Source organism: Podarcis erhardii, assembly GCF_964252035.2.
Source record: "Podarcis erhardii genome assembly, chromosome: 11".
Taxonomy (NCBI): domain Eukaryota; kingdom Metazoa; phylum Chordata; class Lepidosauria; order Squamata; family Lacertidae; genus Podarcis; species Podarcis erhardii.
In genome coordinates, this window is record NC_138501.1 from 24,465,812 (window position 1) to 24,482,883 (window position 17,072).

At 43.8% G+C, this 17,072-nt stretch overlaps 1 protein-coding gene across 3 annotated transcripts in view; it reads right to left on the minus strand.

Moving 5' to 3' along the window:
- The window catches only part of LNPEP (leucyl and cystinyl aminopeptidase), a 56,460-nt gene extending 39,774 nt beyond the window's left edge, over positions 1–16,686 (minus strand). Inside the window, exons 1-2 of one of the 3 annotated variants that reach the window (XM_081880357.1) lie at positions 16,022–16,686; positions 249–1,095 (exon numbers count right to left, since the gene is read on the minus strand). In XM_081880357.1, coding sequence (XP_081736483.1) covers positions 249–1,095; positions 16,022–16,043 — 869 coding nt within the window. In that variant the 5' untranslated portion in view covers positions 16,044–16,686. Of the gene's footprint in view, positions 1–248; positions 1,096–15,561; positions 15,705–15,782; positions 15,900–16,021 lie in introns of those variants that run through there. The other 2 variants (XM_081880358.1, XM_081880359.1) reach the window with 2 other exon arrangements.
- Positions 16,687–17,072: the final 386 nt, after the last annotated feature.

A 17,072-nucleotide genomic window follows, 5' to 3' on the forward strand; every position in this document is an offset into this window, starting at 1 on the left:
CATGGTTTAAAATTGAACGTAGCTTGCCCAAATCTATCTACTAGGTTTATGGCAACAAAGAGATTTGAACTAGGTTTATAATTTCGTCTTGGGCAGTACACTTCATGTAGATCACTTGAAAAAATTCAAGGAGGTGGCAGGTTCCTTGAAATATGAGTGAGAATCCTGTGAGCTTCCAGATACTGCTGTACTTCAACTCCCATAATGTATTACAAATGAGGTAGAAATACATCATTTCCCAACTTTACCTTTTTGTTGAATTTCTGTTGTCATTGTTATAAGCGATTCGGTAAAAGCCAGAGTAACTTTCTGATAAATTAGAGGAATACTCCATGTTGATGTTATATTGTTGTCCTACAAGGAGAGCCTCGGGGGCAAAAATTGCAATCTGGTCATTCAGTGGATATTCCCGAAGCTCGGCTTGCTTTGGCTGGCTTGAGCCTGATGAAGAAAGAGTTACCTTGGTAATGTTAAGTTTTGAGCTGTGAAGAATGATATGCCAGGTCACCTGGAGGACTTTCACAGTTATCTGGACTGAACCCCAAAACTTCATAGTGGTTAAGTTTGGCTGCAAGACAATATCATAATGTACTGGCACAACGGCACCTGGTAGCCTGAAATTTGCCCATGGAAAGGGCTTTCCATTTGTTGCCAAAGGATATATATCGCCCATTGTGTGGTTTTGCTTATGACAGCCTTCTTTGGTAAAGGTACATTTGGGAAGAAGGTAGATTGCCATTATTACGGAGACAGCAATCACAAGAACAACAGCACAAATCACTGTGGTCCTTACAGATGGTGCAGAACATGATCCATTTGAACTCTGCCTGTAGCCCACTGTGTTACCGCGCAGGCCTGTGCTTCTATTCATAAAAGACATTCCCAGAAGTTTGGCTGACGATTCATAGTCCTCTTCATCCTCATCCATTTCATGATCTCCAAGACCACGGACAAGGAGCCGAGAACTCCTTGGCTCATACTCCACTTCGTCAGGCTCCAAGGGATGCAAGCAGGGCTCTTTAGCCAGGTCAACCACATCAGGTTCTTCTTCAAACATGCTGTTTTCAATCATATTCCTAGGTAATGGAATTCGATCTGAAACACAAAAGAAGCATATCAGCTGTTTGAATTGTTGGGTGGTTGGGGATTTGGGGCTTTTCAAGCATAGTTTGCATGTATGCAGATGGTTGTGTCTCTCATTATGGTACCCATGAAGGAACACAGTGGACATGTGTTCATGCAGGGACAACTTTATGCAGAAGATTTAATTAGCAAAAGTTGCTTAACAAGTGGATGAGTCCATGTCTATGCTAGCTGTAGCCAACAATGTGCCATGATAGTATGGAAATTGGGGCTATCCACTTGGCAAGGGGCCCTTACACACTTCGGCACCTGAATGAAACTACCAACACCACAAAGTAATACTTCTTACATGAAACCTGTACTACATATAACAGTTTTATGCTACACTTTCACCACCAAACACTGTGTATTAGAAATGCCTTAATTAAAATGCAATAGATTTAGACTTTTATAAAGAGTATTAATGTAATACTAACTGTTTTAAATCTGGACAAGCAGCAGTTCAGAGCAAGCCATGAAACGGAAATCAAGCAATATAGAATAGCCTGGTCTCTGAGCACCTGTGACAAGATTCCTGCTCAATCTTTTATCGAAAACCTCCGAGAAGGATTGAAGTGCCTCTGTTAGTTCATGCATAAGGATTTTTACCAAGTCAGACCGACAAAGTCAGCATAACACTGGCTTCTATCTGTGACTTTTTTCCAGAACAAAACATGCACCACAACTAAATCATTGAGATCATCATCATCATCATCACCATGCATTTGGTTAAAGACTTTCCCAAACTATGGTTCACATTTACATTTATTCATCTTTCTTGCCTTTCTATGCTCAAAGGCAATTGAGGCGGCACACAACTTTATAACAACTATGTCATATAAAACCTCACCTGACTTTTTTTAAAAGCAAAGCTTCAATATAGACCATTTGAGTCCAATAATAAAATTCTCCCCCACCCTACCCTTCAAAGCAAGCTCATTAAAAAAGAAAGCATTAGCAAGCAACATTATGCCAATAACTTGCCAAGTATAACCAGCACTATTTTCATTATTATGCAAATTATTTCGCTGCAGAAAATTGTACTTCCCAAGCTAGCTGCCTGAAGCTGATCGGAATTGCTTTATTTATTTAACAAAAATTTATACACCGCCTGATTGTAAAAAAAAAAAAACAAACCTCAAAGCAATGTACAAATGATAAAACAGTAAAACCAAGAAAAAATATTTAAATTGTAGTCCAAAACATATGGAGGACATCTGAAGGCAGCTCTGTTTAGGGAAGTTTTTGATGTTTAATAGGTTATTGTATTTTAGTGTTTTGTTGGAAGCCGCCCAGAGTGGCTGTGGAAACCCAACCAGATGGGCGGGGTATATTTTATTATTATTATTATTATTATTATTATTATTATTATGATGTGAATGCTACCTTAGAGAGCACAGTACAATTGCTGCTATTATGATAGCTGTATCACAGATCTTTTCATAGCACTTCTTTCCCCCAACCCATTGGCAATGACTAGTAGAATATTAAGACCCATTTAAAAGATAGTAGGCATTTAAATCAATATTCAAAGCGGTAGGACACTGAGTAGCAAATGCTCACCATACCTTCTCTCATCTATGTGCATTAGAGGAAGGGAGAAATGGGGTGGAACATGCATCTAGCTGAAGCAAAAGGGCTATACATTAATTGGTGTCCAAATTCCTATACTTTAGTTAATATTGACCTGTGTTGCACGCAAACAGGGAATCTGATCAGGTTTTTCTAGATCCTTTGTTGTTACAAGATTCTGTAAATGATAAAAACTGGAGAACTGTGAAATGCCCACATATAACTGCAGTAACAGCAGCTTCTGAAACTTAACATCTGTTTTAAGAGTTTCTCACCTGAGCTTATTTATAAAGATTTGCAACAAAACCCTTCAGGCAACTTTGGTTCAAGTCCTTTGCAGAGAAAGGTATGCTGAACAACTTGTTCTGCTGAAATACCCGGCAGATGGTTACCTTGCACCAGTTTAAGAGAAACTTTTCATATATTAACTTATGAACATGAACTGGGAGGGGGGATCAATAGAGACTGTCTGCAACATCAAAACTCCAACTCTGATGTGCCAGAAAGTAAAAGTTACACATGTCATATGTTAATTGAAAAACCATGTCTTTCATATTTATAGTTAACAAGTTCACTGCTACTCTGTAAGCTGTGTGGTTAAAGCTGTATATTTAATTACATGCAACTGACTCACCCACATTTTCATGGTTCCTGAAAACTGAGAGTAGATGTAAGAAGTTAGTTGCATCCTGTATTGTTGTACCACTTTCGTTTACCTAGAGAACTACCCACAGCTGACATCTGCATAGGCCATGTTTTCTGCATCTTTAGTCTAATGCACTTTAAAAATAGTTTTCAATATTTCAACATTTTAACCAGTGAAAGGAACAAATGAGTACAAATCCTACTTAACTCTTTCCCTCTAAAATGAAAGCCTAGCTCTTTCCATCCCTATCAGGGTCACTTTAAATTATTTACATTGCTCATTGCTCTCGCTAGGAAACAACTCCATGTACATACAGTTAATGGTGGAATTGTGAGGTATTGCAGGAATATAGGGAAGACAGGAGAAGCCATATTATTTCAATGAACTTGTTCCTCCTTGGTGAGGGAGGGGAGAAATGGGTTATGAACTCCCAAATATAAGTAGCATGTGAACAGCAAGAATTTCAGAAACACTTGACTAAATTCTAAAGAACAAAATTGCTGAGATATGTTGAGCAACACAATCCTTAGGAATTCAACCTAAAAACATAGCAAGAAGGTAAAGTCAAAAGCCATATCTCATTGAAACAAATAGGACACAGAGGGTACAATCAGAACTTCTTCAAAGGCTGCACTTGTCAAAAATCCTCCCCCTCTCTTTATCTTTCCTCTGCACTCAGGAAATCTTAGAAATCAATTTGGAATCCAGGTCTCTTTATAAACTGGACTTCATAAGACTCCAAAAGGAACTTGCACATTCCAACTTTTCTGCACGCTTGTCAAAAAGGAAACCCAAAACAAAGTTTTTAAGAGGCACACCCACAAAAATGGTGCTGAAGGACAAACTGCTTGTTTTCCACAATATCTTCCATTGGTGGTTCCTTTAAGGATTGCACTAGCAGTCTGGCAGCCATTTTTTAATAACATGATGGGGGCCAATCACATGGGTCTTTCCAAAGAATCAACACACACATGCAGCAGACTACCACTTCCATGGTTGGGACCTATCTGATCAACTCCCATCATATAGCTGTGTATTTACAACATTAAACTTAAATTGGTCTTTTGCCCCCTTGGCAACTTAAATCAATTGTTTAAATTAATTCACCCTGTTATTCATGTGTTTCTATAAAAGGTTTAATCAGCAGACTAGAGTCCCCTTTGCCCTTGGAGAATTACTTGTTGTTTTCCTGTATGCAATCCATCTCTCTGTCAGTATTTGACTGTAATGTAATAATTGTTTGAATCTGTGGGGGGTATTTTATTCCACCGTAGAGTTATCATATGATTATAGCCTCTCTTCAATAGTGTGGTGCTAATACTAGTACACATCCGGCAGAGTAAGCCAAAACAGAGTAGCATACGAATGTCATCAGAGCAGATAAGGGTCTTAACAAATGAGATTTGGATTATGGCCTTCTGCATTCTTAACCTGGCTGACCTTAATATTCCATCAGAAAGTGTTAATAGAAATAAAAACTACTAATGTAGTGGAAAATGGCCAAAATTCTATGCTCATTCTCATTCAATCCTATACCAATCCTAGTTTATTTCTAATTCTTTCTTCCAAAGCATCTTTAAAAAAATTAGTAATTAAAATTAGTTTAGTTGCATGCTCTTATCACATCCTTCCAATATACTCATTAAAGCATAATCAGCTTGCCTGGAAGGGGGAAAGGCTAAGTATAAACACAGCCCTAAATCTGATACGACAACCACATAACCAGTGTTAGAAACTGAGAAATGAAAGCTAGGAGCTAAATGGCACCTTAAACCTAGGTTATGGGCACAACAATGGAATGTCTAGGCACACTTTTTTATAACAAGAACACAAAGCTGAAAATTAATGAATTGCAGCTAAAATCTTACATTCATTTTTCACATGGTCTAGTCATTTTAAGACTACAAAGACCCCTTAATATTCTTATGAGGGTCCCTCAAAACGGTGCCTTTCTGTAAGGCCAGCTGAGAGGCAGAACCCATCAGCTTGCCTGATGCTGTGATTTCTTGGAAGTCGAGCAGGCAGGAATTTCTCCTCCCACACCCTCAGTGTCAGGAGTGGAGATTTTAATCTGAAATCTTAGGCACAGTGCTGAGTCCAGAGCTCAGAAATTGCTCGCTTTTTAGCACCTAGAGCAAAATGCGCCTAGAACAATGGGAGTTTTGAACGCTGCACATAACACTATGTTTTCTGAACATAGTGGTATGAGAAAACACCTGTCATTCTGTAAAAAGAATCGAAGTCTCTTCTACAAGAACGCAAGACAACTTTTACTCCAGTACCTCCATTAAAACCCAATGATTCCTTGACCTACCTTTGACAAATACCTTGTCTTAGCACATTAAACTCTCAATTCCAGAGATGCCAAACCAAAGCAAAACATGTTGGAACACCTCAAACTGTTTCTTATGGAAATAGCACACAGTTCAAATAATGGTTAAGGTAAACCAAGAACACAACCACATATGCACATAGACTTAGTCACACTGAAGAAATAAAAGACTTAAATTGAGAACTGAAAACAAGACTATAGAACACAATACATAACCATTATCTCTCGGATCTTTTGGTTACATTGCAGGTGTAATATACAAAAGATATTGCTTTATGGTTTTAAGCTAACCGACTTTAGCCATTCCATTCTCTCAATTTTATCTCTGGCAAATTCAGTTTCGTATGGTTAAAGGGAGATGGGAAGGATTTCTTTCAATACTCTCTGTGCCTTGTATTTTGTACCTAAGAAAGATTGCTCTCAAATGCTGTCTGCAGTAAAAATTCCTGTGCTAATCTCACTTCTGCAAATTTACCAGACGATTAGCACATCGCCAGCTAAATTTGTCTGGCAGGTCAAAAGTCCATTTCTTAGCTTGCAAAAATATTTTAGCTGCTGTTTGCAGATTTAACCAGGCCCCTTCTTCCTGTCTTATGCTTACGAATGCAAAGATAAGAAAAGACACGTGTAAGCAAGAGGGGAGGGGGAGTGCTTAGCTAGCAGAAAGGCACGTATAAGGATGTGCCATATAAGGGAATAAGTTGAACATTTGCCAGCTGATTGGGCAAATCTGGAAAGGGTATGGGAGGGGGAAGAGTGTTCAGAAAAGTATAAGAAAGTCTGCTGAAGTGTTTTGCTTTACAGCCAGTCTTTCAGGAGAGATCCTGCTGGTTGTCACTCTGCGCAGATTGCAATAAACTCTTTTCTCCAAAGAAGAAGTTGCTTTCCTGGTACTTTTGTTCCCTCCATGGTCCAGGGGATGGCGAGGCTAATGGATCCCTAGGTAAATAAGGCTTCATTTCTTTGGGGGCTCGTCCGGGATCAGCCTCCTCCCCAATACGGACCGGAGGGCCAGGCTCGACCTCGGTGAACAGCTCGGATCGGTGGTGCAGGCTCCAAGCGCGCACCCTGCCAATTCGTGGGGGGAAGCCGGCCACACCGCTCCGGAGTGGAGACACAGGTCGAGGGAGAAAAGAGAACTGGCCAGGAGGGGTCCGCAGCGGAAAAGGTAAGCCCGACGGAAAGGGCAGCCCGAGGGAAAGGGCGAGGCCTGATCAGCCTCACCTGGCCGTGGCAAATAAAGTGCCGCCAGGAAAAGGGAACTGGCTGTGGTAGAAGTGTGCCAGTAAGGTTAAATAAAAGGGAAAACAAAGGGGATTGGTTGTGCAGGAGAATGCCGCCAGCAAAATAAGGGGACTGGTTGTGCAGGAGAGTGCCGCCAGCAGAAGTTGGGAACAGAAGAGGGAGGGATATATATATATATATTGTGATTTTTTTGATGTGTTCTGTGTGGTGTGTGTGTACCAGGTATTATGTTATGTTTTAATAGTTGGATTTTGTTGAGGTTTTAGTTATTGTCATACTGTCTTGTGTTTGGTTTGGTGTGCGATTTAGATTGGCCCGGCCAAGCGATTGAGTGTGTGAGAGAATTTTTACTGTAAATAGGAGCGGAGTATTTGGAAAAAGGGTTCTGGCCAAAGTAAAAGTACCCCTTTGGAATGCTTTTGGGGATTTAAGCTGTTTGAGGGAATTTTTTTTAAAAAAAAAAAAAAAAACCTACAACCCCACTTTTATGATGTGCAATATTTGATGGATACCCTGCTAACTACAGAGGAGGCTAGGCGAATTTATGCTGAAGCCCGAGCACACATGAGAGCGCAGGAGGCAGGAGATCAAGCTGTTGCAGCAGGATATCCTGAAAATATACGAATTGGGATTATCAGACCATTGATGGGCAAAATACCCTCACCACTTATCGCCAGAATGTCTTAAATGGCATGAGGAGGGCAGCCAGAAAACCCACCAATTTTGTGAAGGCCAGAAAAATAGTGCAAGGGACAGAGGAGGCCCCTGGAGCCTACTTAAAGAGGCTGAAGGAAGCCTACCGCCAGTATGCCCCTGTGGACCCAGATAAGGCTGCCAATGTCCCTATCATAAAAACTGCCTTTGTAGCCCAGGCAGCGCCCGATATTCGCCGAAAAATCCAGATGGGCCACACCCTGAAATGGATGTTAGAAATAGCCCAAACCACTTATAATCAGAGGGAGGAAGAGGCCCAGAAGAAAAAGGAGAAGTGATGGCCCTGAGGACGGGAGGTCCACCGTTAGGAGAAACCGCCCGGGGAGGAGGGCGAGGCCGCTTAGGAAAGAATCAGCATGCCATCTGCCGAGAGGCACCTATTTCCTCTCCCAGGCTAAAATGAGGAAATGTCAGATGCTATTATTACATCCGCGTTTGAAATTCCAAGTCACCACAGCCCCCAACCCAGCTACCCCATTACCGGTAGGAGAAGGTGAGGAGCCCACGCATGACTGCATTGAAGTAATGGATGAGGTGTACTCTAGCAGGCCTGACCTTAAAGATGAAGCAGACCCCAGTGGCCATCATGGTTTATGGATGGAAGCAGCTTCATTGAGGCTGGACACTGGAAGGCAGGTTATGCAGTGGTAGCCCTGGAAGACCAGGTGATCAAGGCAAAGCCACTCCCACCTGGAATATCAGCACAATTGGCAGAAATAACAGCGCTCACCAGAGCCCTAAACCTGGTGACAATGAACCAGCCTTTGTTCATTTAATGTTGCAGGAATTGGCTAAGGCACTACAAATCAATTGAAAGTTGCATACAGCATGCAGACCCCAGAATCGGCGTTCCAAGCTGACACAGGAAACTGGGTCTAATCGGGTGACAATGTTACCTCTGGCATTACTCAAGGTCCACAATCTCCCATTAAATTGTGTTTGGGAGACCGGTCCCATATGTCAGAATGTTGTCCCCACATGCTGGTCAGGATATGCAATTGAATAATTATGTCCAGACATTCTTCCGAGTTTTCTTTTGTCTCAACAGGTGGACCCAGGCTCACAACCCCTGTGTATTGGCTGAATCAGTTCGAGCCAGGTGATGAAGTGTGGGTAAAAGATTGGGCACGGACGCCGCTACAACCGTGCTGGAAGGGACCTTATACCGTCCTGCTCTCCACACCCACAGCCGTGAAAGTTGCCGGCATCACCCCTTGGGTCCACCACACCAGAGTGACCACTACAGATTGGACTGTGCAACTAAATCCCGATTAAACCCTTCGGCTGACCATCTCCAGACCCTCCACTGACGACCGCTCTGCTGATATCACACCGGAAGCTGATATCTCTACGCACAGCTGAAGAATTGGATGGGAGGGGCGCCCGCGGGCAGCGTCCCCAACGTAAAAACCCAGTGCTAGGGACTGATCCAGGAAGTCCACCAGGACATTTAATACTTTCATAAGGACTTTTCCTTTTTTTGTGTGTGTGTGTTATCTGCTCTATGCCCCACAGCCCTGACCCCACTGAGCCATACCGCCCTTACTGGCCTGCTGGCCTCTGCTACGAATGGTTCGTCTTGCCGGTGGTAAGAGATGGCGTGCTCTTTGGCTATTGGAAACTGGGGTTTGATGAGGTTGCCGTATTGAAACACCCCACTGCCCCGTTGTGGCTCCTCTCCCACACCACTGTCCAGCACGCGTGGGTAGTGCTCATACGGGAAGTTGCAGAAGCGGTCGAATTCTATCAAGTTCTGGACCGCTCTTGCTGTTGTGGGAGGGTAGTCAACTGTTATCTGGGGGGTAGAGCACTGTACCAACCTCATCTGATAGACCAGGTCCTACTCTTAATCCAGGCGTTAGATGGGACGGAACCTATCTTAATGCAAGTGTTGCAGGGGTGGGAGCCTTAACCAGGTGTGCATTGAAATTGCTGAACAAGTGCCAGTAAGAGTTGCCACCCCAGGATTTCAGCTTCCATATGCTCTGGTCAGTAGGGAGGCAGCACGAGATTTCAATCCACCCAACAGGGTTAGTAGAAAAGTTGACCCACATAGTGGGAGCATCAGCTCACCGGTGGGCTCTCATCCTTGAGGCTCAACAGGTAATCGAGCACGAATATCAGTGGGCTCTTCAACAATGAGCACACCCCCTGAATATTGCTGGGAGGAACCATGGAGTGATTGGGGATGGTGGATGGGAGTTATTTCAACTGCCCTTGCCACATGGATGTGTCTCTTTTTCTGCTGGCATGAGCGTCATAGGCTCTGCGGGAGACGACGGCCCGATCCTTCTATCCCCTTGATGATCCTCCTAGTGTTCCTCGTTCTCCTAGTTGCAGGAGACAAGGAGGGTGCTGCACCTGGTGAACATGGTCAGATGGGAACTAGATTATTGAGTAAAATATCACGAGGAGAAAATTATCATAAGATGTGGAAAGACAATATTTATATCAAGGATATGTTCAAGTTCACCACAATGTTAAATCTTTCCAATTGTTGGCTGTGTATGCACATACCACCTTATGCTAAAAGGCCAGGTTTGATGCTACATGGAATTCCCATTGATGATATCTTCAATATAGAAAATAGAAAAAACCCTGAAGAAGCTCAGTGGCCGCCCGTAAAATTGGCCCTGTCCGAGCCAGCTTTTATTTGTTTAAAATTTTCTGAAGGGTCAACCCCACGAGGGATTTACCCTGATTGCTTACATGTATTGAATTTTGTATTTGATAGGGCCTGCTCTGCCTTCGTTAATTATGGAAATACCTCCCGGTGTTATCAATCCGATACTAGCGCCAAGTTAATGACTGATATGCACCATCTCCACAAAAGCTCTATTTCCAATTCCTCTGTTCAGACCCTATTAAATTTTACCCAGGAGCTATGGCACGTAAGCCTTCTGTTTTCACAAGCTTTCAAGTGGTCGGAGCAACACCAAAACATCAGTCGCCTTCTTCCGGAAGAGCTCTGGCTAATTTGTGGCGATGCAGCATTTAAATCCGTTCCCCGAGATCTTACTGGAGTTTGTACCCTAGGAGTGGTGGTTCCCCTTTTATATAAAATAGGAGAGTTACCAACATCTCTCAGACTGCGTAACCGCAGGGCAGTGAACGCACCTATTAACCACTATGTTGGGACCCAGATATCGCGGGCCCTACTACCCTCCTTAGGGGCAGCCATGAATTATAAAGATCTTCATTTGCTCGCCAATTGGACAGAAGGACTATTTAATGATACCATTAAGGCATTAAAGGACCTCAACCAAGAAGTGTCTGCTATGAGGGAGGTCGTTTTGCAAAATCGTTATGCTTTAGATGTAATGTTGGCCTCGAAGGGAGGAGTTTGTGCGTTAATTCATTCTCATTGCTGCATGTTTATCCCAGATAATAATGTCAGCATTTCGGCCACCATTGACCACATGGAAACAATGATAGCTGAAAACCCGCTAAAAATTACAGAAGGTGATCCATGGAATTGGTTATATTCTTGGCTGCCCGATGGTGGTTGGATCAGGAATATTATGGTATTTATAGCAGGGCCACTTATAATCCTTTTGCTTCTCTGCTTTTGTATTCCCTGCTTGATGCAATGCTTGCAGAATATGATGGGGAAAATGATGTCTCGCATGATGGGACCTCGCGTGATTGCTGTAATGAGAGAATATAGACCCTTACCCCAGAACGAATCTAAGTAATAGATTGTTCAAAAGAAGAGGAGGGAGTAAAGGGAGATGGGAAGGATTTCTTTCAATACTCTCTGTGCCTTGTATTTTGTACCTAAGAAAGATTGCTCTCAAATGCTGTCTGCAGTAAAAATTCCTGTGCTAATCTCACTTCTGCAAATTTACCAGACGATTAGCACATCGCCAGCTAAATTTGTCTGGCAGGTCAAAAGTCCATTTCTTAGCTTGCAAAAATATTTTAGCTGCTGTTTGCAGATTTAACCAGGCCCCTTCTTCCTGTCTTATGCTTACGAATGCAAAGATAAGAAAAGACACGTGTAAGCAAGAGGGGAGGGGGAGTGCTTAGCTAGCAGAAAGGCACGTATAAGGATGTGCCATATAAGGGAATAAGTTGAACATTTGCCAGCTGATTGGGCAAATCTGGAAAGGGTATGGGAGGGGGAAGAGTGTTCAGAAAAGTATAAGAAAGTCTGCTGAAGTGTTTTGCTTTACAGCCAGTCTTTCAGGAGAGATCCTGCTGGTTGTCACTCTGCGCAGATTGCAATAAACTCTTTTCTCCAAAGAAGAAGTTGCTTTCCTGGTACTTTTGTTCCCTCCATGGTCCAGGGGATGGCGAGGCTAATGGATCCCTAGGTAAATAAGGCTTCATGGTGATACTACTGGTGTCAAGTAATAGCTTACTAACAAATAATTTCATCCATTTCTGTGACTGATTGGGTGCTAGCAAACACAATGCACGTTTACAAAAAAGTTATAAGGAATCATGTATTTAAATGGTTTTATGAGTCAGCCAGAAACTAGAGGTTTCTCCTCAGGCCCCTGAGATTCAGTCAACATAACAAGGCAGTACTGAGAAGAAGATAAATCTTGACTAGAGACCAGAATACATTTGCATCTCACTGATAATGATTTTTCTGTCTATACTGCATTTACACTACTTTGTCTTCCGTCTGTTTCTATGATTCTATAGGCAGGGGAAGGAGGAAGAAGCAGGAAGAAAAAGGAGGAAACTCATGTCTGTAGTACAGTAAATGACTTGTGGGGGCAGGTTAATGGAAGGCATTGGTGGGGGATAAGAAGGGGGTGGGGGTGTGAAAGAGAGAGAGAGAGCACTTCCCCACCGAGATAGGGAAAGTGGTGGTTTAAAAAAAAAAAGGGAGAAGTTTGAGTAAAGCAAAGATGAAAAGACACTGAAAGGAACATGGTGGTTTTAAACAATGGAAGAGGTTTGAATAGAGCCCAGATGGAAGGGCACTGAGATGTGGTGTGTTTTTTTAAGTTTTAACGGGGAGAAATAGCAGAAATGGATACAACACAGATGTAACTGAGTAAGAAAAAAACCCAAACATAATATGTGATTACCCTCTGAAACAGAAATACTTATATTTCCTGTTCTGCCAGAACAAGAGTAAGCTTTGGCAGATCAGATTATGTGTCTCCTTTCCCTATTCAAGTGCTGTGGCTTAGAAGCAAGCAAAGAATTTAAATGCCAATATACTCTGCTACCTGAATGACGCTTGCTATAACATATGAATTCTTTAAAACACAATCATGATTCACAAGGCCTACAGGGCCGAAAGACACCACCTGCACTGTTAGGAGGAAGAAAGATGAGGGAGCAGGAAGGCACAGGCAACATCAGAGCCCGTCTCCTTCCCTCTACCAAACAAATGTTATATCATTTTTAAAAATCATAGAGTTGGGACCCTGTGTTTTAGTCATTTAAAATTGTAAACTGCCTTGGGTGCCTCGTCAGAAAAGCTATATATAAATGCAACAAAATGAAGAAGAAGAAGAAGAAGAAGCCATCCAACGGAGGGGGTTAATAAGACGCAAGATAAAATATCCCAGGATAAGAAACCATGTGAATTGAACCAAAGTGGCATTGGCCCAGTAGCCCATTTCTTCCTAATCTACCAGTATATCATTTAAGGAAAAGGATTTTAGGACACTTTGGAGGACATTTGTATGGTCTTACTATAGTATCTCCAGTCTCAGGAAAAGGACCTGCTGCAGGTGCCAGTGGTTAAAAATGCAATAACATGCTCCATAAATACCATAAACCTTGACATGTCTCAGACGAATGCTTGAGGAACATTCTTATGTACAGGCAACTAAGAACTATACCAAAGCAAAGGAGTACTGTCCGTTCTATCTCTATCTATCTATCATCTATCTATCTGTTTTTATATTGTAAACTGCCCTGTGATCCTTAGATGAAGGATCCTATAGAAATGTTAATAATAATAATAATAATAATAATAATAATAATAGTTACTCACTATACTTTCTCAAAACACTAATCAAAGGCAGGAAACCATTTGTTAGGTGGGGAAAAGGGTTTACTTTTAATCCATCCACCTCTCTCGTCTGCAAATGGCCCTCAGCCCCTTTAAGCAAGTTCCACTCTCTCACTTCCTGCCACAGCAAGTTTTTAAAACCAAAAGCCTTGCCCAGTTAGTGAGAAACAAACAGCCTTGGAGTCACTTAAGGGGAGGTGGGGTTGGTGGGTGGGATGTATCATTAGTCCTTCCCACACCTGGAAGGTCATTAGTCCTTCCCACACTTCAAATGCTCCTGTCCCTAGATCAGAGAAAGTAAGCTGTGCCCTCCAGCTGTTGTTGGACTACAACTCCCATCAGTCCCAGCCAGCATGGCCAAAGGTCAGGATTAATGGGAGTTTAATCCAACCAGAGGGCATCATATTTGCAACATCTGCCTCTGGTTATGCTGGCAAATCTGGATTTGGAATCATGCCTTTATGAAGGTAACATGTTGTCCCATGCATCTCTTATTTCTTGTGATAAACTCTTGTGAGCGTTTTGCGCAACGTGCATGAATTCAATTTAAGCAGTACAAAGTTTTACAGACTAAAGCCACACACAAGGCCTCTATATAGGGGGAAATGACCAGGTTCCAATATTGATTCTGGGGTTTTTTGTTGTTGTTTTTTTTGTATGTGTGTGCTACTGCTTCATAAAGCTTTTTTAAAATGTAGGAAAAGATCACAGAGATTCTTCCATAATTTTAGCATTCTATCTATTTTAAACGGCTTTAAGACATTTTCACACCTGTGAACTGTTACTCTTGCATTCTGCCTAACAAGTTTCCCTGACATCATCAATTTGATGGAGCCAGATAATGTTTGCCACTCCAAACTGTCATGTAGTTTGGAGATTTGAGAGCACCCCTTGCATTTTACAGCTAAATTCTGGCAGGGAATGAAATCTTATACGTGAGAAACAACACAGTTGGTAAAAACAGGAGCGAATCTTATGACACCTTACAGGCAAACAAATGTTTTATGCCATAAGATTTCATGGACTACATTTCACTTCATTAGATGCATGAAATGTTGTCCTCCTAAGTAAGAACACAATTATCTTCTGACTTCAGTTTACAATCCCCCGCCTCAACTATATGCATATATATACACTTGTAACACAGGGCAACACTTCATTCATCTCCTGAAATAAACTAGTCTATGAAACCTCACACCATGTTTATTAAGTCTTAAAGGGAGCCACAAGACTCACTGTCGCAATCATCATGTAAATAGTATGGGAGTAAAACAAACAATTAATTTTGCAGTTACACTGAATGGCTTCAAATGTTTTAACTTTTTATAACACCCCCCCCCCCACAGCTGCTAACAATCCTTGCACTAAGAACTCAAGTAGTAATCTGGGTTCTCCTTTTGTTTAGGCGAGATGTGCTTTGTGGATTTTCTCTAAATAGCAGTAACTTTTAAAAAAAGAGATATGCAAGTTTATTAAACAAAAATAATGGTCAATTATTTAGAGTTCATGGGTAGAGAAGGCAACGCTTCTTGTCCCAGACACTGAAGTGGTTCGCTAGGTGTCCCCTCCCCACAACAAGCCCCACTAAAGTCAAGTTTGTCGGCCTACTGAACAACAGTCAGCATGTCTAAAGTTTGTCGCCATCTTCCATCCTAGCATTGAGCCTTTGGGCTGAAAACAAAACCGACACAGCGGGGACATTTGAGCAAACCGGTGCATAGTTCGAAGAAGCTTTGGAAATGGAAAAGTCAATAAACCAAGAGAGCAAGTTACAACAGGTTGGGGAGCGTCTGCCTCATTCAAGATGGGGCTGCTGCCCCAAGGCCAAGGTTGTGGCTGTTGGCAGGTACCCTTCCAAAGAAGGGCTCTTGTCCACACGGACAGGCCACTCCAGCCCCACTGAAAGCTCTTCCTCCCTGGAAGGCTCGCCTAGCTGGGCGCTCCTACTTTTCCAAGCCCGAGGCGCTGGTGCGCCTCAGAAGCGCCTCGCTTCAGGCCACGAGGCGGCTTCCTCCCGCCAAACTTTCCTTGCCAGGAGCCTCGGGGGTCGTGCGAACTCGCTTAGCTCAGAGCTTCAAGTTGCGGGTGGAGGCGAGGCGGAGGGTGGGCGCGCCAGTGCATGGCTCCTTCACCCCGGCGCTTTCCTTTGGGGGAGGCGACCCCCTGACCTTCAGGCTGCGCGCGGCCTTGCGCGGATGCAGCAAGTCTCCCTTTCCCGGCACAGCCGCCGGGGCGCACGGCCTCTCTCTTGTGGCCGCCTCGGGGCCGGGTGCTTTCTGCCACCCTCCGAGCTCTCCTCCTCCAGCAGCAACAGCATGAGGGGCGAGGAGGAGTCTGGTTACAGCTGGCGAGCCGAAAGGCCAGACGGAGAGAGAGACAGAGGGGAGGAAGGAGCTGTCGTACTCACCGTTACTGGGGAAAGGCTCCATTTTCCCGCGAGCAAAAAGCCCAAACAAGGCGGGGTGGCGGGAGGAGGAGAAACACAACACCCAAATGAAGAAGAAGAAAGCAGAACCCCGCCGCCGCGGCTCCTCCTCACTCCGCTTCCTCCGCCCCGCAGGGAGACAGCTGCATGTTGCCCGGGCGGCTGCGGCGGCCGGTGCTCAAATCCGCTGCGTGCATGCAATAATATCGGTCGACAGCAGGGAAAACAACAGCCCGGATGACGACGAAGGCAGGAAAAAAAGAGGGTCTCCGGCGCTGCTGCGCTTCCCCTTCTTCTCGGCACGGCGGCGTCCCCGGCTAGCCTCGCCTCTCGCACCAACCCCGGCCGACCATTTTCCGCTCCGGGGCTTGTGCAATCCCTCCCCCTGCCTGGGCTGGGCTGCTTCAGACGGAGCAGCGCCTGCCGCCTCGGCTGCAAGAGCAGGCGGCGGGAGAGGAAGCTCGCGGCTTGCCTGGCTAGGCGCCTTGCTCCGCGGCCATCGGCGCCACATCCAGGAGGAGAGGTCGACGCGCCGTTTCGCAGCCCTTGCCGTATCTGTTCCTGTAGTTGCGTGTGTGTCATAGCTGTCAACTTTTCCCTTTTCTTGCGAGGAATCCTATTCGGAATAAGGGAATTCTCCTTAAAAAAAGGGAAACGTTGACAGCTGTGGGGGTGGGGGTGGGGGTGTATTAATCTGGAATAATTCGCCATCGTTTCCTATATGGCCAAACATTGATCTGCACGCACACTCCACCCATAACCGGATTAGAATCGGATCCGGCTGCGATCCTAAACCCAATCATAAATCCCACTGAGCCAAGTAGACGTGAGCTCTGAGTAAACACGCTTAGGATCGGGTTGCTAGCCATAAACATTCAGTAAAGACATCTAGGAGCTACCAATTTCCCAGCCCTTGGTTGTGAGCGCAAGTAATATGTCTGTTTTAAGAGATCGGGGGTGGGGGCGAGTTAAATTATTTTGAGTATGCATTTGCGGCTTCTAGGGCTTTCCCCCTCCCATCTTTAACCTTTCC